Genomic DNA, 25724 nt, shown 5'->3' on the forward strand with positions numbered 1-25724 from the left:
TTTTAAAGATGAGGTCACTGAGGCACAGAGAAGTAAAGTGACTTGCCCAAGGTCACATAGCAGATAAGTGTCAGGGCTGGGATCTGTTGAGTGCTGTACTACGCTCTTGATAAAATACAATACCTTAGAGTTGGTAGACATTATCCCTGCACACCAACACCCTAGAATATCATAGAATATGGGCCCCCCAAGGAACTTACAGTCTACAGGGCCACCTGCACCCTGGATAGCACCCTGCCCCTGGAAGTACTCAGTACAACACTCTGGAGACAGTAGGTTCATTCAATAGCATTTATTGAGTGCTTACTATGTGCAGAGCACTGTACTAAGCGCTTGAGGTCCGGTAAACATCACTGAGGCCATAAACTCTGAGGCTCAGCTCCTCTCACAAGACTTTCAATTCCTGATGCAAATCCCTCCTATTGGAATGTTTCCAATCCGGGAGCATTTATTTTAGCTTCTAGGCCTGCAAGAATCTTCTAGGGCCAAAGGGGAAAACACAGGGACCTCCCGGCTCTGGAGCTGGATAACTAATAATAATGATTATAATAACAGTAATAATTGTGGTATTCGTTAAGTGCATACTATGTGCCAGGCACTGTACTAAACGCTGGGGTAGACCCAAGGTAATTGGGTCGGACACAGTCTGGGCCCCACTTGGGGCTCATAATCTTAATCCTCATTTTACAGATGAAGTAACTGAGGCACAGAGAAGTAAAATGACTTTCCCAAGGTCATGCCGCAGACAAGTGGTAGAGCCCAAGACCTACTGACTCCCAGGCCCATACTCTACTCACTAGGTCTTGCCGCTCCATCACCTCTTCACTACTGAGAGTTGTTAAACAGAGAGCAATCACTCAGTATTTATTGAGTGCTAACTGTGCACAGAGCGCAGTACTAAGCACTTGGGAGAATACAACAGAGTCAGTAGACACATTAGGGGTCCACAACGAGTTTACAGTCTAGAGTGGGGAGCAGATGCCAGTGTCTCTAGACACAACTACTTGCTATTTGCCATTTCACCATCGTGTGGGAACCAGAGTTGGCTTGCAAGTTGGAGCTCTATCCCTAGTCTTCCTTGGAGTTTGAAGAAGAAATCACCGACGTTGCTATTTACCTACGAGCGAGTGCAGGGCTGCAAAAGCCACTATGAGATCTCCGTTCCCACCACCTTAAGCTCGGCTCCTTGCTCCACACTTCGATCAACCGCCCGAAGGAGGTGGTTTACAAGAAAGATTCATTTGATCGTATTTCTTCAGCACTTATTCATTCATTCATTCAATAGTATTTATTGAGCGCTTACTATGTGCAGAGCACTGTACTAAGCGCCTGGGATGCACAAGTCGGCAACAGATAGAGACAGTCCCTGCCGTTTGACGGGCTTACAGTCTAATCGGGGGAGAATTGTGCAAAGCACTGTACTAATAATGTTGGTATTTGTTAAGCGCTTACTATGTGCCGAGCACTGTTCTAAGCGCTGGGGTAGACACAAGGGAATCAGGTTGTCCCACGTGGGCCTCACAGTCTTAATCCCCATTTTACAGATGAGGTAACTGAGGCACCGAGAAGTTAAGTGACTTGCACAAAGTCACACAGCTGACGAATGGCCGAGCCGGGTTTTGAACCCATGACCTCTGACTCCAAAGCCCGTGCTCTTTCCACTGAGCCACGCTGCTTCTCTAGGCGCTTCACAGGGTACAAATGTGGTTTGAAGTGGGGAGGGAGTTCCAGGCAGAGAGCGCACAAATTTTACTGGAGACTGGCAGGCAAGCCCGTCTCCTTCCCAACTCTAGACCTCGGAGTCCAGGCTGATTTCTTAAAGAACAGTGAAACTGTGGAAATATCACCTTTACGGCTCCTAAAGCTCTGAGCAGAATCTCTACCTCAGACACCTTTGCCCTCTTTTAAGTTGAAGCAGCACAAAAGCAATGGAGCATCTTCAGGCCACTTAGGAAAGTCACTTCATTTCTTTGGGCCTCAATTACCTCATCTGGAAAATGGGGATCAAGACTGTGAGCCCCATGTTGGACAGGGAATGTGTCCAACCTAATTAGCTTATAACTAACCTAAGTGCTTGACACATAGTAAGCGAACAAGTACCATTATTATTTGTAACATTTGTGACATTATTATTATTATTATTATTATTAATGGAACACCAATATCTGCCAGAGATTTGTGCCTTGAAACAGTTGTATTGGAAGCCAAGATACTAACGCATGCAAGCCGAGTCGCTAAAAATTGTTCCCAAGTAGAGAGGGGCACAGGCCAGCATCATTCACCATGAACCACACACGGGGACCAAAGTTTCAGAAAAGTATATCACCCATGCAAATGTTGATAATGGCATCAAAGGCAGAGGTTGCCAGTAGCCTGCAGACAAGGTGTGGGCTGAAGAAGAATTAATTTCAAGCACACAGGAACAAGCCTTGAGGATCCTAGCCCGGGGAAGGCCTCAGTTACTTATTCACAGAGGAGGGTAGGGGTCTTGTAAGAGATTCCATTTGTTTGTTGTGGAGTGGTGGGTTAAGGAGAAGCAGCATGGCCTAGTGGATAGAGCACAGGCCTGGGAGTCAGAAGGACCTGGGTTCTAATCCCGGCTCCTCCAATTGTCTGCTGGGGGACCTTGGGTAAGTCACTCATCTTCTCTGGGTCTCAGTTACCTCATCTATAAAATGGGGATTAAGACTATGAGCCTCCCTCAGAGGCCAGCCCTTCTCAGTGTGCTTCCAGCCAATTCCTCCCCATCCCTTGTGCAGCCCCCCATCTCTCTTCCCTGCCCCCATCCCTGTCATCCTGCCCCAGTGCTGCCCCCCTCCCCCTCCCCCAGCACTGTCCTCGCAAGCTCACCCCCATTCGGCCCCTTCCTACACCTCACCCCCACAGCCTCAGCCAAGCACGGCCTGTGGTACCCCCGTTCCATCATGGGGAAGCTTCCCTTCATTACTGACCTGTTCGTGACCCAGTCATTTCTCCTCCTCACCGTCACTGAAACCTTGCTCTCCACAGATGACACAATCACCCCCGCCACTCTCTCTTCAGGGAGTCTCATCTTCTGCCGCTCCCCCAGACACACAGGAAAAGGAGGAGGTGTTGTCTTCCTTCTCGTTCCCTAATGCCATTTTTGTACCATCCTACCTCCCCCATTCCTCTCTTTCCCTTTTTTTGAGGGCCGTGTTATCCACCTTTGCCACCCACTCCAATTGCTAGTCACAGTCATCTGCCACCTCCCCTCCCCACCCTGGTTCCACCTCCAACTTTCTGAATCATTTCGGTCCCTTTCATTCCTCCTCTCATTCTCCATCCCTGCATGGATTCTTGGGGAGGTCAATATTGATGTGGATGGCCCCTGTGATCCTTCCACTGTCCACCTCCTCTCACTCCCTTGCTCCAGTGACCTCCTGCTCCACCCCACCTCACACACTCACCAATTTAGGCACAAACCTGCTCTTATAATCTCCAGTCACCAATTTTGAAATTCCTCTTTCTGACCACAACTTCCTCACCTTCTCTCTTTCCCATACAGCCACCCCCCGGTAAATCTGTCCTTTTCCCCCACAGAGACCTCCATTCTTTTGATCCCCCCCCTAGTATTCTACAGCCATCCTACCCCATTTGGTCTCCATACCCAAACTATCTTCTCCTGACGCACAGATTGACACACTCAACACCATTCTCTCCACTGAACTCAATTTCCTTTCTCCCCTGTCCTTCCTCCGGTCCCGTATCACTAACTCACAACCCTGGAGCACCTCCAAAGTTCACTTCCTTCTCTTCTGTGCCCGAGCTGCAAAACACTGTGGGAGGATATCCAGACATGTCTCTGACCTTGTCCACCTCAAGTTCATTCTTATCTGCTTCAATTTGGTCCTCTTCACTGCCTGACAAAAACACTTCTCCTTCCTAATTCAATCCCATATCCACTGGCCCCACCAGCTGTTCCAGACATTTAACTCCTTTCTCAAACCTTCTGTCCACTGCCCCCACCATCTCTTTGCCCTGATGACCTGGCCATACGCTTCATCAGCAAAATTGAAACCATGAAACGTGATCGCCCTAAGATCTCCCCTGCTCCTTTCCAATCCCCCGCTCCTCCTCCACCCTCTTTGACTTTCCCTATATTCCCTACAGTAGCTCAAGATGAGATCTCTTGCCTCCTCTCTAAATCTACTCACTTTACCTGTGCTTCTGACCCCATCCCTTCACATCTTTTAAAAACATTCGGCTCCTCCTTTCTTCCCTTCTTGACTGCCATCTTCAACTGTCTGCTTCCAATGGCTTCTTCGCCACTGCTTTTGAGCATGCTTATGTATCACCTATCCTAAAACTCCCTCTCTTGTTCCCAGAGTTCCCTCCAGTTATCGTCCCATCTCCCTCCTACCATTTTTCTCCAAACTTCTTGAGAGTGTTGTTCACACCCACTATCTCCACTTTCTATCCTCCAATCTCTCCTAGATCCCCTCCAATCTGGCTTCCATCCCCTTCACTCTATGGAAACAGTCCTCTCTAAGGCAGCCAATGACCTTCTTCTCGGAAAATCCGGTGACCTCTACTCCATCCTAGACCTCTCAACCACCTTTGACGCTGTAGATTTGAAACTTTATCCCAAACTGGATTACCTGACACTATCTTGTTTTGGTTCTCCTCCTTTGTCTCTTACCGTTCCTTCTCAGTCTCTTTTGCTGGCTCCTCTTCTGCCTCCCACCCTCAGACAGGAAGGGCCCCTCAAGGCTCAGTTCTAAGTTTTCTTCTATTGTCCCTCTAAAAATAATAATAATAATAATGTTGGTATTTGTTAAGCGCTTACTATGTGCAGAGCACTGTTGTAAGCGCTGGGGGAGATACAGGGTCATCAGGTTGTCCCGTGTGAGGCTCACAGTCTTCAGCCCCATTTTACAGATGAGGGAACTGAGGCACAGAGAAGTGAAGTGACTTGCCCACAGTCACACAGCTGACAGGAAGCTGGAATTCGAACCCATGACCTCTGGCTCCCACGCCCGGGCTCTTTCCACTGAGCCATGCTGCTCTACAACCACTCCCTTGGAGAACTCATTTGGGAAGCAGTGTGGCTTAGTGGAAAGAGCATGGGCTTGGGAATCAGAGGACATGAGTTCTAATACTGGCTTCTCCACTTGTCTGCTATGTGACCTTAGGCAAGCCACTTAAATTCTCTGTGCCTCAGTTACCTCACATGTCAAATGGGGATTAAAACGTCAGACAAACTGATTACCTTGAACCTACCCCAGTGTTTAGAACAATGTTTGGCACATAGTGCTTAACAAGTATCATGACAAAAATAATAATTTGCTCCCATGGCTTCAATTTCCTTCTCTATGCAGATGATTCCCAAATCTACACCTCCAGCTCTAATTTCTCTCCTTCCCTGCAATCTCATATTTCCTCCTGCCTTCAAGACTTCTCTACTTGGATGTCCCACCGACACCTCAAATTAAATATGTCCAAAAGAGAACTCCTTATCTTCCCACCCAAACCCTGTCCTCCTCTTGTCCTTCTCATCACTGTAGACAAGACCATTATCCTCCCTATCTCACAAGCCAGTACCTTGGCATTGTCCTTGACTCATCTCTCATTCCACATTCACATTCAATCAGTCACCAAATCCTGTCGGTCGTAACTTCACAACAGTGCTAAAATTTGCCCTTTCCTCTTCATCCAAACTGCTACCATACTGACCCAAGGATAAATCCACCTTGACTACTCCCTGACCTCCAGGCCTCTCTCCCCACTCCAATCCTTACTTCACTCAGCTGCAAGGATAATTTATTGACAGAAACATTCAGTCCATGTCTCGCCATTCCTCGAGAACCTCCAATGGCTGCCCGTGTAATAATAATGTTGGTATTTATTAAGTGCTTACTATGTGCAGAGCACTATTCTAAGTGCTGGGGTAGACACAGGGTAATCGGGGTGTCCCACGTGAGGCTCACAGTTAATCCCCATTTTTACAGATGAGGTAACTGAGGCACAGAGAAGTGAAGTGACTTGCCCAAAGTCACACAGCTGACAAGTAGCAGAGCTGGGATTCGAACTCATGACCGCTGACTCCCAAGCCCGGGCTCTTTCCGCTGAGCCACGCTGCTTCTCATGTACCTCTGCGTCAAACAGAAACTCCTTACAACTGGCTTTAAAGCACTCAATTAGCTCGCCCTGTCTTACCTCACCTCACTCATCTCCTACTTCAGCCCATCCTGCACACTCCCTTCTCTAATGCCACTTTATTCATTGCGCCCCGATCTCATCTGATTCGCCTCCGACTCTTTTCCCACATCCTCCCCCTAGCCTGGAACTCCCTTCTCCTTCCATATATGCCAGACCACCACTCTCTCCACCTTCACAAAGCATTATTAAAGTCACACCTTCTCCTTGCGGCCATTCCCAATTAAGCCCTCTTTTCCCTGGCTTGCTCTCCCTTCTGTGTCATCCAGCGCTTAGAAAAGCGCTTAGCACATAGTAAGTGCTTAACAAATACCATAATTATTATTATTATTATCTATGTGCTTCAAACTGTGACTTTTAGACATTGATATTCACCCCACTCCTCAACCCCATAGTACTTACGTACATATATATTAAATTATATATTAAAAATTACTTATTTATTCATATTAATATCTACTTCTCTTTGTAGACTGAAAGTTCATTTTGGGCAGCAGAACTTACCTGCTAATTCTGTTGTACTGTACTCTCCCCAGTGCTTGGTACAGTGCTCTGCACATAATAAGCGCTCAATAAATACGATTGATTGATTGATTGTACAGTGGGGATCATGACTGTGAGCCCCACATGGGACAGGAACTGTGTCCAACCCGATTAGACTGTATCTACCCCAGCGCTTAGTACAGTGCCAGACACAAACTAAGTGCTTAACAAATACCCCCCCCACACCCACCCCCTACTCCCCCCCAAAAAAGGAGAAAGCTGGAAATGTTCAACTCACCGGTGCTCATAGCCTCCACCCAGACGAGGCAGGCTGGCATTCACAGTTGTTTTCCTCGCTCCGGGCCACAGTGAGGGCATCTACTGCAAACGCCGGAAACCACACATGGAATACCCTAGGAAGGGAATGGAGGTAGGGCAGAGGAGAATTTGAGACTGGAAAACTCCCAACAGTCGAGAATCTGTCATTACAGCTCTGGTGCCTCTAAAGAGGGCTTTCTCAATAATGAGATATAGCGAGGCTTAGTGGAAAGAGCATGGGCCTGGGAGTCAGGGGGCCTGGGTTCTAATCCTGGCTTGGCCATTTGTCTACTGAGTGGTCTTGGGCAAGTACTTCACTTCTCTTTGCCTCAGTTTCCTCATCTGTAAAATGGGGATTAAATTCTCAATTTTATGTCTTCATTTGATTGTATTTATTGAGTGCTTACTGTGTGCAAAGTGCTGTACTAAATACTTGGGAGAGTGCCATATAACAATCAACAGACACATTCTGCCAATAAACAGACACATTCTGCTCACAACAAATCCTACTGCCTCCTACCTAGACTGTGAGCCTTATATGGGACAGGTACTATGTCTAACCTGAAAACCTTGTATCTGCCTCAGTGCTTAGAACGGTGCTTGAAACATAATAAGTGCTTAACAGATCCTACAATTATTATTATTGCCTGCTTTTTGACCTTGGGCAAGCTACTTAACTTCTCAGTGCCTCAGTTATCTCATCTGAGATTCATTACCTGTTCTCCCTCCTACTTAGGCTGTGAGTTCTATGTGGACAGGGACTGTATCTGACCTGATGATCTTGTTGAGTATGGTGTTTGGAGTACATAAAAAGCTTAACAGATAGCACAGTCATTACTATTATAGCCCAGGCTCCCAAAGCTGTACCACATTGCAGAATGTAAAATGGAAAATAAACACGAGCCAGGTTATCCCACAGCATTAATTCTGTCTATTTTCAGGGGCCATTAGATCATAAGCTCCTTGAGGGCAGAAACCATATCTTCTACTTACACTGTACTGCGTAGGACATATTCCCTCTCTAGCTTGTTTTGAGCAGGGAATCATATCCTCTACTTCCATTGCATTGTATATTAAAAATTCCTCCACTAGACAGTAAGCTCACTGTGTGCAGGGAACCATATCTTCTATGTCTACTTTATTGTACATTACATAGTCCCTCTCTAGACAGTAAGCTTGCACTCACCCCACTCCCCAAACCCACAGCACTTAAGTACATATCTTTAAATTATATATTATAAATTACTTATTTATTCATATTAATATCCACTCCCCCTTGTGGACGGTAAGCTCATTTAGGGAATCAAAGTTTCTACTTATACTGTACTGCATATTATATATTTCCCCTCTAGGCAGTAAGCTCGTTGTGGGCAGGGAACATGTTTATCAATTCTGTTGTACTGTACTCTCCCAACTCTTAGTACAGGGTTCTGCAAACAGTAAGCATTTAATAAATAGCACTGATAGACTGTACCTTCCCAAATGCCAATCAATCAGAGGTATTTCTTGAGTAGTAGAATGTTCTGCATCCAGCATGTGTCACACAGTTGGGGCCTAATAGCTAAGGATGGCATAAGGTTCCTATAAGCAGATTAATCATTCTTACAATAATAGTAACAATAGCATTTGTTAAGCGCCTACTATATGCCAGACACTGTACTAAGTGCTGGGGTAGATACAAGTTAATCAGGTTGAACTCAGTCCTTGTCCCACATGGTGCTCACAGTCTTAATTCCCATTTTAGAGATGAGGTAACTGAGGCACTGCAAAGTTAAGTGAATTACCCAAGGCCACAAAGCAGACAAATGGTAAAGCTGGAATTAGAACCCAGGTCCTTCTGATTCCCAGGCCCGTGCTCTATCCACTAGGCCATGCTGCAATCCTACGCCTTCCTGCTTAGATAGCGAACCCCAGTGCTTAGAACAGTACTTGGCATATAGTAAGTACTTAATTACTATTATTATTGTCTTCTGTGTGACCCTGGGCAAGTCGTTTCACTTCTCTGTGCCTCAGTCACTTCATCTGTACAATAGGGAATAAGACCGTGAGCCCCATTTGGGTCAGGAACTGTTTCCAAACTGATTAGCTTATATCTACCCCAGTGTTTAGTACAGTGCCTAGCACATAATAAGCACTTAACAAATACCATAAAAAAATTGAATCCCCATTTTACAGATGAGGGAAGTGAGACATAGAGAAGTTAAGTGGCCTACCCAAGGTCACACAGCAGACCAGTGGCAGAGCTGGGATTAGAAGTCAGGTCTGCTGAGTCCCAGGCTCAAGCTTGTCCTCTTTCCACTAGGTCACACTGCTTCTGATGTATTGCCTTTCACCAAGCAGTTGAAAGAACCAGAACCCATGGCTTGCCACATTTTTCATTCATTCACTCGTATTTATTGAGCACGTACTGTGTGCAGAGCACTGTACTAAGTGCTTGGAAAGTACAATTTGGCAACAAATAGAGACAATCCCTACCCAAAAAAAGACTCACACTCTAAAAGGGGAGAGACAGACAACAAAACAAAACAAGTAGACAGGCATCAATAGAATTATAGATATATACACATCATTAATAAATAGAATAATATATATGTACAAATTTACACAAGGGCTGTGGGGCGGGGAAGCGGGTAGAGCAGAGGGAGTGAGTCAGGCTGATGAGGAGGGGAGGGGAGCTTAACCTATTTCAGGAGGTTAAAAGTATGTGAAATTAGGTCTGGAGCACAATACACTCAGCACTCTCCCCAGTGCAAACCCACAAAGAAACCTCACAAAATAACCAGAAAAAAAGACGTTGGGTTTATGGGGTTTCTACTAGGGCTCAAAGTCTGATTTGCCTTAAGGTAGATGATTATAGAACACTTAGGAAAATAGGATTATCCATGTAAGTAAACAGAATCCAACTAGAGCGGGACAAAGGAGTAATGTTTCCTGCTCTTACACTTTCTCTGGATAAATGAACTCCTTTATATCATCAGGCCACCCTTCCTTCATCGTCTTCTGAGGTGTAGGCTCGCTGTGGGCAGGGACTGTATCTGTTACATTGCTCTATTGTACTCTCCCAAACTCTCAGTAGAGTGCTCTGCACACAGTAAGCGCTCAAAAAATACGACTGACAGGGAAAGGCCGACCAAGGGTTGTGGCGGTAGGTGAGGCTGGTGACCCTCTGGTGTGCATTACAAACCAGGGGAAGTTTTTCTTCTCTCTCTTGCCTTCTCTCTCCCTCTCAGTGCCTCAGATCTATGAAGCTAATGATGATGAAAATAATAATTAATGATGGTATTTAAGCTGTTACTATGTGCCAAGCACTGTTCAAAGCGCTGAGTGTTAAGCGCAAAATAATAAAAATAATAGTAATGGTATTTGTTAAGAGCTTACTACGTGTCAAGCACTGTGTTAAGCACTGGGGTAGATAAAAGGTAATCGAGTTGGACACAGTCCCTGTCCCACACAGGGCTCACACTGTGAGAAGCAGCATGGCTCAGTGGAAAGAGCATGGGTTTGGGAGTCAGAGGTCATGGGTTCTAATACCGCTCCGTTGCTTGTCAGCTGTGTGACTGTGGGCAAGTCACTTAACTTCTCTGTGCCTCAGTTACCTCATCTGTAAAATGGGGATTAAGACTGTGATCCCCACCTGGGACAACCTGATCACCTTGTAACCCCCGCAGCGCTTAGAACAGAGCTTTGCACATAGTAAGTGCTTAACAAATACCATCATCATTATTAATCCCCATTGTACAGATGAGGTAATTGAGGCTCAGAGAAGTGAAGTGACTTGCCCAAGTCAGGCAGCAGACAAATGAAAAGCAGCAGGGCGTAGAGGATAGAGCACGGGCCTGGGAGTCAGAAGGTCATGGGTTCTAATCCCGGCTCCGCCACATATCTTCTGTGGGACCTTGGAGAAGGCATTTCACTTCTCTGGGCCTCTTCTGTACAACGGGGATTCATTCATTCATTCAATAGTATTTACTGAGTGCATACTATGTGCAGAGCACTGTACTAAGCGCTTGTACTAAGGGATTGAGACTGGGAGTCCCATGTAGGGCTGTGTCCAACCTGATTTGCTTGTATCCAACCAAGAGCTTAGTACAGTGCCCGGCACATAGTAAGTGCTTAACAAATACTATTATTATTATTATTGTTGTTATGTGTCAGAGCCAGGATTAGAACCCACCATGTCCTTCTGACTCCCAGGCTTGTGCTCTATCCACTAGGCCATGTTTCTTTTTACTGTGTGCTGTTTTCAATCCTCGGTGACCTGATGCTATTTCTACTGGATAAACAAGCCAACCCAACTCTGCAAGCTTTTTCCCCAGCAGTCCAACCTGCTTACAGCTCTGGAAAACCTCGGAGCTTCAGATCAGAGGTGTGTGCAGGCAGTCGAACTGATGGTAAAGTGGGAATCAATCAATCAATCCATGGTATTTAATGAACACTCACCGTGGATAGATCACTGTACTAAGTGACTGGGAAGGCACAACATAATAGAGTTGGTAGACTTGATACTCTGCCTAAAAGGAGCTTACAATCTATGGGGGAAGACAGATATTATTTTGTTTAATGAGATGTACATCACCCTGATTTTATTTATTTGCCATCGTTTTTATGAGATGTTCTTCCCCTTGACTCTATTTATTGCCATTGTTCTTGTCTGCCTGTCTCCCCCGATTAGACTGTAAGTCCGTCAAAGGGCAGGGATTGTCTCTATCTGTTGCCGATTTGTACATTCCAAGCGCTTAGTACAGTGCTCAGCACATAGTAAGCGCTTAATAAATACTATTGAATGAATGAATATTAAATTAGATTAAGGATGGGAAGAATAGTAGACTACAGGAATATTTACATAACTACCGTGGAGCTGGGGTAAGTATCAAATTGCTTAAAGGGTGCAGTTTCCCAAGCATTTAGGACAGTGCTTTGCACAGAGTAAGCGCTCAATAAATATAATTGAATGAATACACACCCAAGCGCATAGTTGATACAGTTGGAAAGGTGGGTAGAGGAAATGAGGGAAGAAGCATGGTGTAGTGGATATGGCACAGGCCGGGGAGTCAGAAGGTCATGGGTTCTAATCCAAGCTCTGCCACTTGTCTGCTGTGTGAGCTTGGGCAAGTTATTTAACTTCTCTGTGCCTCTGTTACCTCATCTGTAAAAAGTGGGGATTAAGGGTGTGAGCCCAATATGGGACAGGGAAATGTGTCACACCTGCTTAACTTGTACCACCTTAGTGCTTAGAACAGTGCTTGGCACATAGTAAGCGCTTAACAAGTACCATTATATTATTAATATTATTATTAATAAATAAATACAGGGCATAGTCTAGGAAGGCCTCTGGCACATGTAATTTTAGGAGGGTTCTGAAGGGGGAGAGAGGGGTGGTCTGTCAGATATGAAGTGGGAGGGAGCTCCAGCTCGGAGGGAAAACGTGGGCAGGGGTTGACGGCGAGAGAGACGAGATGGAGTATGTTTCTGGTTAATGAATTGTATCCGGTTCCCAGCAATTAGTCCAAAGAGTGATTTGGTAACAAAGAGGCCAGAATCCCGCCGAAGGTGTCACATGATTGACTCTCAGGCTCAAACTTCCGCCCAGATAGTAAACTGCATGCTCAGTAGGTCCAAAGCAACTAATGAAATACCAGCATCCCAAAGCCAACTGCTGGGAAATAAATGCAAATGAAATTGGAGCACTTGAATTTGTCTAGCACTTTTAGATTCCCAAATCACCCTCACATCAATCACCTCATACCTGTGCATGATCCCTGTGAGGTAGGGAGACTAATCAATCAATCATTGCATTTATGAGAAGCAGCGTGGCTTAATGGAAAGAGACCGGGTTTAGGAGTCAGAGGTCGTGGGCTCTAATCCCAGCTCTGCCACTTGTCAGCTGTGTGACTTGGGGAAAGTCACTTCACTTCTCTGGGTCTCAGTTACCTCATCTGTAAAATGGGGATGAAGACTGTGAGCCCCACGTGGGACAACCTGATGACCTTGTATCTCCCCCAGCGCTTAGCACACTGCTTGGCACACAGAAAACGCTTAACAAATACCAACATTATTATGATTATGAGTGCTTACTGTATTCAGGGCACTGGACTAAATGCTTGGGAGAAGGTAATACAGCAGTCGATAGTCACGTTCCCTGCCTGCAAGGAACTTACGGTCCAGAGGGCAGGTAGTGTGCCTCCATTTTCCAGGTTAAGAAGCTGAGACTAAATAAGGAGACAGAGCTTATATTCTGGATGTAACCAGTTAGCTGCAGAATAATAATAATAATAATGGTATTTGTTAAGCGCTTAATATGTGCCAAGCACTGTTCTAAGCGCTGGAGTAGATACAAGGTAATCAGGTTATCCCAGGTGGGACTTGTGGATTTAATCTCCATTTTACTGATGAGGTAACTGAGGCAAAGAGAAGTGACTTGCCCAAAGTCACACACCTGATAAATGGTGGATCCGGGATTAGAACCCATAACCTCTGACTCCCAGGCCTGTACTGTTTCCACTAGGCCACAATGCTGGGATTCAGAGGACCTGGGTGCGAACTTTGGCTCAGCCACCTGTCTGCTGTGTGACCTTGGACAAGTCCCTTACCTTTAATGTGCCTTAGTTACCTTATCTGTAACAGGGGATTAAATCCTCCTCCCTCATTCACTCATTCATATTTGAGTGCAGAGACTGTGTGCAGAGACTGTACTAAGTGCTTGGAAAGTACAATTTGGCAACAAATAGAGAAAATCCCTACCCAACAATGGGTTTACACTCTAGAAGGGGGAAAATAGGCAACAAAACAAAACAAGTAGACAGTCATCAATAGCATCAATATAAATAAAAAGAATTATAGATGTATACACATCATTAATAAAATGAATAGAATGATAAATATATACATATATACACAAATGATTTAGATTGTGAGCCCGGCAAAGATTGTCACTGTTTACTGTTGCACTGTACTTTTCTGAGTGCTTAGTACAGTGCTCTGCACACAGTAAGCACCTAATAAATACAACTGAGTGAATGGAACAGGGACAGTGTCCAACCTGATTATCTTGTATCGACCCCAGGAGAACAGTGCTTGACATATAATAATAATAATAATGTTGGTATTTGTTAAGCGCTTACTATGTGCCGAGCACTGTTCTAAGTGCTGGGGTAGACACAGGGGAATCAGGTTGTCCCACCTGGGGCTCACAGTAATAATAATAATAATAATGTTGGTATTTGTTAAGCGCTTACTATGTGCCGAGCACTGTTCTAAGCGCTGGGGTAGACATAGGGGAATCAGGTTGTCCCACATGGGGCTCACAGTCTTAATCCCCATTTTACAGATGAGGGAACTGAGGCACAGAGAAGTGAAGTGACTTGCCCACAGTCACACAGCTGACATGTGGCCGAGCAGGAATTCGAACCCATGACCTCTGACTCCAAAGCCCGTGCTCTTTCCACTGAGCCACGCTGCTTCTCAACATAGGAAGCGCTTGATGAATAACATTAAAAAAAGGACAAAGGGTGAACATGATCATCACCTTTGATAATGGTTCTCTTGTAATTAACTGTACTGAGCATCCACTGAGTGCAGAGAACGGTATTAAACACTTGGAAAACTTAGAGAAGCAGCATTCCTAGTGTAAAGATCATGCAACTGGGAGTTAGAGAACCTCGGTTTTAATCCTGACTCTGACGCTTTTCTGCTTTGTGACCTTGGGCAAATCACTTCATTTCTCTGTGCCTCAGTTGCCTTATCTGTGAAATGGGGATTAAGATTGTGAGCCCCACATGGGACATGGACTGTGTCCAACCTGATTAGCTTGTATCTACCCAGGTACCTATTATGATGCCCGGCAAATAGGATGTGCTAGCAACTACCATTTTAAAAAAGATAAAAAATAGAGAAGGATGAGACCTATTGCGTATCCACAAAGAGTGTACGCTCTAGATTGTGTCTGTTAATTCTGTTGTAGTGTACTCTCCCAAGCACTTAGTACAGTGCTCTACATACAGTACGTGCTCAATAAATCTCATTGATTGATTGAGGCATTATAGGGGCTCTGAACTCAGATCTGTCAGATCTCCTTGGACAAGGAGTAGGACAGTCCTTAATTAAATGAAATTAGTTAAATGAAATTAATTAAATGTTTAATACATCTTCATTAGACCACGAGCCCCTGATTCCACATTCATTATTTTCGGGTTTTGGAAACAGATTATTGACTCCTTTCAGGAAATGTGGGACTCCATCGACGAGGGGTACTAACTGAGGGTTTTGTTTTTGAAGTACCAGGTGTTCATTCAATTCACTCAATCACATTTACTGAGCACTTACTGTGTGCGGAGCACTGCACTAGGTGTTTGGAAGAGTACAATACAACAATAAACAGACACATTTCCGGCCCAGGACGAGTAGCTGGAGATGATCTCTATATATTCAGTTCACCAAGCTCTAAAGCTGCACGTCGAATGCTAAAGTTGGATCAGAAACGCCTGGTAAAAGCTGTAAGTGTTCTATATGGCACTGTGTGGGTGTTGTTATGACCTCATTTCTGAACAATGTCTTACAGCTTTCTCAGGGTTCACAGGTCATGAAAGGTATAACACAGATAGGAAGCGAACCCTAGCTCCAACTCTGAAGTAACCCACAAGGAGCTTTTGAATAACAATAATAATCATAATATTCGTAATAATAATCTTCTCTGCTCACCAGTGTCTGCTATGGCAGATTGAAAAAAAAACCCACATAAATTTGAAAGTGAGGAGAAGTAGGGAAAAAATGGATGAGTTTTAAATACATCTATGTTTCGGGACACCTCTCTGGGTTGCACCCGGAGAGTTTTCAGTACTCTACCCATCTCGACTATGGGAGGGAGAATCAAGCAGAGGCAAATCCATTCTATTCCTAGCTTGAGCAGTGGCTAGCGAGTGGCAGGCAATCTGCTACAAGTCAAAACTCAACCGTGCTGGGCAGCAGCGGCATGGGAGAGAGTCGAGGGCGGAGACTCAGGTTAACTGCGCGGAAGGAAGCAATGGTAAACCACTTTCATATTTTTACCAAGAAAACTAGACGGATCCACTACCAGAACGATGGAGGTGGGGCATTCTGGGAGAGATATGTCCATGGCATCTCTATGGGTCAGACACGACTCGACAGCAAAAGACAACAACGATGTTTTGGGAGAGGCGAAACGCAATTGTGCCACAAATGTACAGTTTGTATGGAATCTGAAAGGAGTCACTGTGTAATTGTATCATTTTAAAAGTCAACGTCTGAAAGCAGAATTTAGGGAGAATAGGTGTTTTGGGAGTTCCTGGTCAAGTTTAATCAATCAGGAGTATTTACTGAGTACTTATTACGTGCAGAACGCGGTCCTAAGCACTTGGAGGAGTACAATAGAGTCGATAGATATGATCCCTGCCATCAGTGAGCTTGCAATTTAAATCAAAACCTAGACCAATTGTTTTTGAAAATTTATCGATTAAGGGGACTCTAAAGATGGATGAAAATGTTAAACAGGAAGTTAAGAAAAATTTGGTTCCATGCTGACTGAAATTCACTTATAAAGTGATGAACGGGAACATGCCGGAGGAACACAATTGGCTGTTTCTATCCAGGCCTACAACGCTATTCTCTTTCTGAGTGGACGCTGACCTCCAGACCACGGTGCTTGTAAGAATCCCACTGCAATTCCCAATCTCAACCCAGATGAAAAGATGGAACCACAATAGTATTTTTGTAACCCTCTGACCCACTCCACTTCAATGCATATCACCCCACCTCAACACTGTTTTAGACTCAAAACAATGCAAGGAATGTCCCCAAAATATTTTCCCCTGAATTTTGTTTCTTTTCGGATGTCCACACCCAAAACCTTGCTTCTCAATAATAATCGGTTCCTTCCTAGCAACTCATTTCTAAAGGCAATAAACAAGTGAAACTTTAGAAGCGACTCCTTAGAATCAGATAACAAGAGGTTGTGCTTGATTTTTTTTTCTTTAGGCATGATTATTTTTGCGATTGTACATATAATGCTCATCTCCACGATGCATTTTATTTAAGCATTTTTGCTTATGAGTACTGTGCGCTGAAATTTAAAGGAGGGTATAAACACATGTCAGTCCTGAGCCAGAGATGATGATTATAAACCAGTCTTAATAACAATTTATTGGAAATCTCTCAATACCTGCAGGCCCCGTAGAAACACAACTATTCACTGCCTCGGCCCACTTGGTCCTTTTATCTCTATCAGAACTGAACTGATTGAGATCAGAATTGATTCTTGTCTGCCCTGTAAAGTAGCAAGGTAAAAGCAGGGCAGGGAAGAGGGTAGTCTTCCTCAAATGATCTTTCTCATCGAAAACAGTTTCTCACCTTTATTCCCACAACTTATACCTGATCATAAATTTCCTCAGAAATATATTGAGGTCAATGTTATCTTCTCCTCTCCACTGAGATGACCAGATGTCCCTATTTAGGAGGGTCAGTCACAAAATCTCAGGATCTATTTGCCTCCTGCCCCATTTGAGTTCTTTGGGCAAATTAATGTCCCAAAAACCTGAGGAAAATGGTCAGTTGAGATGTGTGCCCTCCTTAGCCAGGGGAAGGGGTCCCATAAGTCAGGGTGGGGAGGTGGGTGAGGGGGAAAGCAGGAGGAATCAACAAATCGATGGTATTTATTGAGCGCTTACTGTGTGCAGAACACAGAATACTGTACTAAGCACTTGGGAGAGCACAATATAACAGAGTTGGTAGTTTCCTGCCCACAGTGAATTTATAGTCCAGAGAAAATGGCCAGCAATACAGTGCTAGAGCTTTAGGATCTGGGGCCCAGGAAGACTGTTTCTCTTCTCCTGCTCCCTTCTGCATCATCCTTCATCTTGGATTTGCCCCCTTTATTCACCCCTCCCTCAGCCCTAAAGCACTTATGTACATATCTGTCATTCATTCCCATTAATGTCTTTACCCCCATCTTGTTGTAAACTCCCTGTGGGCAGGGAACATATCTACCAACTATGTATACTGTTCTCTCCCAAGGGCTTACTCGGCACAGAGTAAGCACTCACTAAATACAGCTGAAAGGTTGATTCCTCCTGCCTCTCCCCTCAACCATCTCCCCACCCTTACCTAAGGAGCAGCTTCTCTCCCTAGGAGACACCTTCCATTGGCTAATAGTATTTTGTTGAGCACTTACTACGGGCCAAACTAAGTGCTGGGGTAGTTACAAGGTAATCAGTTTGTCCCATGTGGGGCTCACAGTCTTAATCTCCATTTTACAGATGAGGCAACTGAGGCAAAGAGAAGTGGCTTGTCCAAAGTCACACAGCAGACAAGTAGCAGAGCTGGGATTAGAACTCACATCTTATGACGCCCAGGCCCGCGCTCTTTCAACTAAGCCGCTCTGCTTTTCATCTGACCATATACCTGTCACTGTATTGCTGGTCATTTTCTCTGGATTAGAACCCAGGTCTTTCTGATACCCAGGTCCGTGCCCTATCCACTAGGCTATGCTGCTTCCCATTACTAATTACTGTTACTTATTAGACTCTCCCAACCAGAGGGTCTAATACAGTGCTCTGTCCACAAAAAACATCCCAAAGACCTGGGCCCCCAATTAAGTGCTCTGCCCACAGTAGCCCAGTACAGATGTGCCGCTGGTTGCCAACAACCCCAAAATATAAAATCCAGAGCTGTGTCATGGCCTAATTGCTGACACAGCCCATGATCCATGACACTGCCCACAATTTTGTCGGATTGCTGCGGGGCTTTCAATTCCTTCCCCACCCCACTTCTCCCCGCCCTCCCCGAACGTAAACCGAAAGCCAGGTTCTCTAGTCCAGCTCAATCATGCAATGATAAGAAAGTCTGCTAATTCTGGCTAAAAGCGCTACCCTTTGACCTCATCCTGATTCTGGGCTGTTTTCAGCTAAGGAAGATTGTAAGCCTCCCTAATAATAATAATTATGGCATTTGTTAAGCACTTACTAGATGCCAGGCACTATACTAAGCATTGAGGTGGATAGAAGCAAATTCGGTTGGACATAGTCCCTGTCCCATGTGGGGCTCACAATCTCCATTTTACAGAAGAGGTAACTGAGGCACAGAGAAGGCAAATGACTTGTCCAAGGTCACACAGCAGAATGACTTGTCCAAGGTCACACAGCAGACACATGGTGGATCCGGGATTAGAATTTATGACCTTCTGACTCCCAGGCCCATGATCTACGAGGCCTGTGCCCTAACCACTCCACCATGCTGCTTCTCTGCCCACTAGATTGGAAGCTCCATGTGGGCAGGGAATGTGGCTACCAACTCTGTTGAACTGTCCTCTTTCAAGTACTTATTATTACAGTTATTAATTATTAGCTATGTACTTGAGTTCATACCCCCTAAGCACTTAGGTATTCACTCACCTTATCCAGTACTTATGTACATATCCTTTAACTCAGTTGCCTTCCCTTTCTAATAATTATGGTATTTGCTAAGCGCTTACTAGGTGTAGAGCACTGTTCTAAGCGCTGGGGTAGATACAGGGTAATCAGATTGCCCCACGTGGGGCTCACATTTTTAAATCCCCATTTTTACAGATGAGGTTACTGAGGCCCAGAGAAATTAAGTGACTTGCCCCAGGTCACACAGCAGACAAGTGGTGGAGTCGGGATTAGAACCCATGACCTCTGACTCCCAAGCCCGTGCTCTTTCCACTAAGTCACACTGCTTTACACGCTCCTTCCCTTTCTGTATTTTAATATCTGCCTCCCCCACTAGGATTGTAAACTATTTGAAGGCAGGGATCACATCAACCGACTCTATTGTACTATACTCTACCAAACATTTAATAATAATAATAATAATGTTGGTATTTGTTAAGCGCTTACTATGTGCCGAGCACTGTTCTAAGCACTGGGGTAGACACAAGGGAATCAGGTTGTCCCACGTGGGGCTCACAGTCTTAATCCCCATTTTACAGATGAGGTAACTGAGGCACAGAGAAGTTAAGTGACTTGCCCACAGTCACACAGCTGACAAGTGGCGGAGCCGGGATTCAAACTCATAACTTCTGACTCCAAAGCCCTCTTTCCACTGAGCCACGCTGCTTCTCATTTAGTACAGTGCTCTGCACTCAGCACTCAGAATCAATACCACTGATTCATTGATTAAGAAAGATGTTGTTCATCCTCAATTGGACGCATGTTTCACAAAAGGGAAGCAGCATGACCTAGTGGATAGAGCACGGGGCTGGGAGTCAGAAGGACCTGGGTTCTAATTCCGGCTCCACCACTGTGTGATCTTGGGCAAGTCACTTCACTTCTCTGGGCCTGTTACTCAACTGTAAAAATGTGGATTAAGACTTTGAGCCCCATGTAAAACAGGGACTGGGTCCAACTAGGTTTGCTTGTATCCACCTCAAGGCTTAGTACAGTGCCTGGAACATAGTAAGCGCTTAACAAATAGCACAGTTATTATTATTATTGTTAATAAAGTTGAAAAAACACCACCATGCTCAAATAGGAAAACTCCTGGTTCAGCAGCCTCCTGCAAAGACCCAAGAACACACTACAATTCCTAATTTAATACTTTGATGTGAGGCCTTTAATTTCAATTTTTTAATGGTATTTGTTAAGCACTTACTATTTACCAGACAGTCTCCTCAACTGTAAAATGGGGACTAAATAACTGTTCTCCTTCCTACTTAGACTGTGACCTCCATGCAGGACAGGGAATGTGTCCGATCTAATTAATCTATACCTATCCCAGTGCTTAGAACAGTGTTTGACACATAGTAAGCACTTAAATACCATAAAAAAAGGAATCAGCAACAGGATTAGTTAATCTATCAACGGTATTTACTGTGTGCTTACTGTGTGCTGAGCACTGTACTAAATACTTGGTAAAGTAGAGTACAATACAGTCCCTACCCTCAATCCTCTTGCTGGAGATAGACATAAAAATAAAATACAGAAAGGGATGGCAACTAAGTTTAAGGCTATATATATAAGTGCTGGAGAAGTGGAGTGAATTCCTATGTACTTAGGGGATATGAACTCAAGTATACAGGTAATAATAATAATAACTGAGGTATTTGTTACAAGCTCTCACTTTGTGCCAAGCACTTTCCCAAGAACTGGGGTAAGTACAAGATAACCTCTTCCCACATGAGACTAAGTTTAAGAGGAGGGAGAATAGGCGTTGAATCCCCATTTTGCAGGAGGGAGCTGAGGCACAGAGAAGTGAAGTGACTTGCCCAAGGTGACACAACAGGTAAGTGGCGGAGCTGGGATTAGAAACCAGGCCCGTACTCTTTCCACTAGGCCACACTGCTTCCCATGAGGAAACAGCTTGAGGCAGAAAGGAGGGATAATTGGGAAGGAAGATGGGAGATGCGTCAAGGAAATCTTTCAGGAGTAGATGTGATTTTAAGATGACTTTGAAGATGGGGAGAGTAATGGTCTGGTGGAAATGATGGGGCGGGAGTTCCAGGCCAGAGGATGTGAGCAAGGTGTCAACGGCGAGAGAGACGAGAGCGAGAAGCAAGAGAGTACGTTGATGTTAGAGTGAAATGTGATGGCTAGGTTTTAGTGGGAGGGGACAAGGGATTTCAGAGAGAGTTGATTGAAGGTCTTAAAGCTGATAGTAAGGAGTTTCTGCTTGATGAGTAAGAGAGAGGTATGCAGAAAGTTTGTTTTTTTTTAGAAATCTGATCTGGGCAGCAGAGTGAAGTATGGACTAGAGATAGGAGAGGCTGGAGGCAGGGAGGTCAGTGAGGAGGCTGATGCAATAGTCGAGACGGGATATAGTAAGTGCTTGAACCAGTATGGAGCAGTTTAGATGGAGAGGAAGGGGAAGATTCTGGAGTTGTGAAGATAGAACTGGCAGTAACAGAAGCAGCATGGCTTAGTGGAAGGAGCATGGGCCTGGAAATCAATCAATCGATCGTATTTATTGAGTGCTTACTGTGTGCGGAGCACTGTACTAAGTGCTTGGGAGAGTACAATATACACTATAACAGACACATTCCCTGCCCACAACAGAGGACCTGGGTTCTAATTCCGGCTCTGCCACCTGACTACTCTGTGACCGGGTTCAAGTTACTTAACTTCTCTGTGCTTGTGTTTGCTCAACTGAAAAATGGGGAGTTAATACCTATCCTCGCTCCTACTTAGACCACGAGCCTCAAGAAGGACAGGGTCTGTGTCTGACCTGATTGATTTGTATCTATCCTAGTCCTTAGACACAGAAGTGCTTCCCAAATACCATGAAAAAAAAAGAGAGGCACAGAGAAGTTAAGTAACTTGCCCAAGGTTACGCAGCAGACAAGTGGCAGAGCCAGGTTGGAACCCACATCCTCTGACTCTCGGGCCTGGGCTCTTTCCACTAGACCATGCTGCTCCTTGATGAAGGTCATCTCGGTGTAGGAGAATTCCCGGAAGTAATTGTCGGGTCCTCCTGCTCTGGAGAGGCCCTCCGCTTCTGAAAGGAGGCTCATAGACATGGACCTTGTAATTAGCCAGTCGCTTGACTCAAGCTTTCCTAATCCATCCAGAGGCACCGGTGACTGCCTCATGACCTCTTTACCCCGCCATGAAAGCAATTCCGGCTAAACAATCTCTGACACTGGGAGTCTGAAGCCTGGCCGGCTGACTCAGACACTGCCCCTTGTTCTCCTGAGAGGATGGCTGTGAGGCGTAATAAGAACCAGTTTCTGAACTAAAAGTATCTCTTCAACACTTCTGTGTTTGAAGATGATGCTATTGCAGAAGAGAAACCTGTGGGTGACTGCAAGGACTGCAAATAGAGCAGTATTCATTCATTTAATCGGATTTATTGAGCGTTTTCTGTGTGCAGAGTTCTGTGCTATGAGCTTGGGAGAGTACAAAACAATAAACAAATACATTCCCTGCCCACAACGAGCTTACAATCTAGAGGGTAACAGTAGGAGTAGGAGGTATTAGATTGTAAGTTCCACACTAGACTGTCTGCTCCTTAATAATAAGAATATTTAATTGTGGTATTTGTTAAGGGCTTACTGTGTGTCAAGCACTGTACTAAATGCTGGGGATACTGTAAGCTCACTGTGGGCAAGGAATGTGTTTGTTTATTGTTATACTGTACTCTCCCAGCTTTTAGTACAGTGCTCTGCACACAGTAAGCACTGAATAAATGCGATTGAATTGAATGAATGAAGGAGGACCCACATGGGGCTCACAGTCTAAGTAGGAGGGAGAAAAGGTATTGAATCCCCATTTTGCAGATGAGAGAACTGAGGCACAGAGAAATTAAATGACTTATCAAGGTCACACAACAGACAATAATAATAATAATGTTGGTATTTGTTAAGCGCTTACTATGTGCCGAGCACTGTTCTAAGCGCTGGGGTAGACATAGGGGAATCAGGTTGTCCCACGTGGGGCTCACAGTCTTCATCCCCATTTTACAGATGAGGGAACTGAGGCACCGAGAAGTGAAGTGACTTGCCCACAGTCACACAGCCGACAAGTGGCAGAGCTGGGATTCGAACTCATGAGCCCTGACTCCAAAGCCCACGCTCTTTCCACTGAGCCACGCTGCTTCTCCAAGACAAGAGAAAGAGAAAGAGAAAGAGAAGACAAGAGGCCTTCCCACACTAATTCCCACTTTTCCTCAGCTTCCCCTCCCTTCCACATCACCACAACTCGCTCCCTTTGCTCTTCCCCACTCTCCCCACCCCACAGCACTTATGTATGTATGCATATATCTATAATTCTATTTATTTATATTGATGCCTGTTTACTTGTATTGATGTCTGTCTCCCCCCACTAGACTGCGAGCCTGTGTGAGCAGCGATGGTCTCTATTGCTATATTGTATTTTCCAAGTGCTTAATACAGTGTTGTGCACACAATAAGCGCTCAATAAATAGGATTGAATGAATGAATGAAAGGAATTAGAACCCAGGCCCTCTGATTCTGAGGTCTGGGCTCTATCCACTAGGTCATGTTGCTTCTCCTAAAATCAAGTCTATTCCCAACCTCTTAGTACAGTACTCTGCACACAGTAAGTGCTCAATTAATACCATTAATTGAGAGGAGGAGGATTAGCAAAGACACTTAACTTACTGAATGCCTGCTGAGTCCAACGCATTAAAATGAGTCATACTGGGGGAAAACGCATTTGGAAAGTACAACAGAAACACAGGATGTGTATTCTGCCCATAGGAGCTCCTAATCTAATGGGGGAAACAGGCATAGGAAAATTCAGAAATAGTTGGAGCAAGAGGGAGAACAGGGAGCAGCTAAAGAGTTGAAGGAATAGGCTAGGAAAAATGACCAGAAGAAATAATTAGCTTGTATCTACTGCAGTGCTCAGTTTAGTGTTTGGTGCATAATAAGCCTTTTGCAAATTCCACAATTATCATTATATGATTTTATATACACAAGCACTGAGGATTTGTAAAAATCAGCCAATCAATGGTATTTATTGAGCACTTCCACTGTCAAAAGCATAAGGGCCAGAGGTGGCCATTGGCTTGATAAGCTTTGGAAGGATGGGAATCTCTAGACTTTAAGCTCCTTGGGGGCAAGGATTGTGTCTATGCTTCTACTGTACTCTAGCTCAGTGTGGCTTAGTCGCTAGACCCCGGGCCTGGGAGTCAGAAGGACGTGGGTTCTCATCCCAGCTCTGCCACATATCTGCTGGGCGACCTTGGGCAAATCACTTAACTTCTCTGGGTTTCAGTTACCTCATGTGTAAAATGGGGATTAAGAGTGTGAGCTCCATGTGGAACAGGGACTGTATCCAATCTGAATGACTTGTATCTACCCCAGTACTTAGAACAGTGCTTGGCACATAGTAAGTGCTTAACAAGTACCACATTATCTCTTAAGTGCTTAGTACAGTGTTCTGCACACAGGAAATGCTCAATAAATAGCATTTATATTTATTGGTGGGCTCTTAGGAGGGTTTTGATGGTACGGAGGGCTGAGGTCTGGACAGTTTTTGTGGGAAGAAAGTTCCAGGCCAAGGGAACACTATGTGCAAGGGTTGAGAGCAGCATTCCCCTTCCATTGGCTGTTTCCCTCACCCTCACCCATCTTAGGGAGCTAAGGTGTGGACATGGGGGTGTGTGGAAAAAAACAACCCTGCCACTGACTGAAATAAGGCCTTCTTTTTTCCCCCAATACTGTAGTCAGTCAGTCAATTGTATTTAATGAGCTCTTTCCGTGTGCAGAGCACTGTACTAAGCGCTTGGAAGAGTACACTACAACAATAAACAAGCAGATTCCCTGCCCACAGCAAACTTACAGTCCAGAAGGGGAGGCAGACATGAATATAAATAAATACATAAATAAAGGGCAGTTGGAAGATACGTGGACAAATCAGTTTAGGAGCCTGGAGAATTAGCTCTGTTCTGTTTACCTACAATCATTTATGACACACTTTTCTTCAAACTCAATGGACTGAGTATCCAAAGGGCACAGAGGCTCTCAGACTGCGATACATTTCTTTTTTGTATGTTTGTCGATTTAATGAGAACCTCTCCCGCTCCATAGGTTTTAGCAGAGAGCCAGGAGATTAGGAGTTATGGAAAGCATCAAACCACACCCATGGCCCAGCATGAAAGGATCGATTCATAAATTAAATTACTTAACAGACACGGGATGTTTATGCTGCAAATCGTTTTACAAATTGGCCCGCACTCTCTCTGCAAATGGCTAGAAGGGCCCGGCTGCCCAAGTGGGTGATGGGGAGGTGGGTGGGGATGGGTGGCGGGGGAGGGGA

The 25724-nt window shown here is 44.8% G+C and overlaps 1 protein-coding gene across 5 annotated transcripts in view; it reads right to left on the reverse strand.

Moving 5' to 3' along the window:
• The window catches only part of GHR (growth hormone receptor), a 207506-nt gene that overhangs the window by 163549 nt on the left and 18233 nt on the right, over positions 1-25724 (reverse strand). For all 5 annotated transcript variants that reach the window (XM_029060280.2, XM_029060279.2, XM_029060278.2 and 2 more), the window contains one exon: positions 6959-7073. In XM_029060280.2, coding sequence (XP_028916113.1) covers positions 6959-6998 — 40 coding nt within the window. In that variant the 5' untranslated portion in view covers positions 6999-7073. The remainder of the gene's footprint in view (positions 1-6958; positions 7074-25724) is intronic.

The sequence above is a fragment of the Ornithorhynchus anatinus genome, chromosome 3 (assembly GCF_004115215.2).
Source record: "Ornithorhynchus anatinus isolate Pmale09 chromosome 3, mOrnAna1.pri.v4, whole genome shotgun sequence".
Taxonomy (NCBI): Eukaryota; Metazoa; Chordata; class Mammalia; order Monotremata; family Ornithorhynchidae; genus Ornithorhynchus; species Ornithorhynchus anatinus.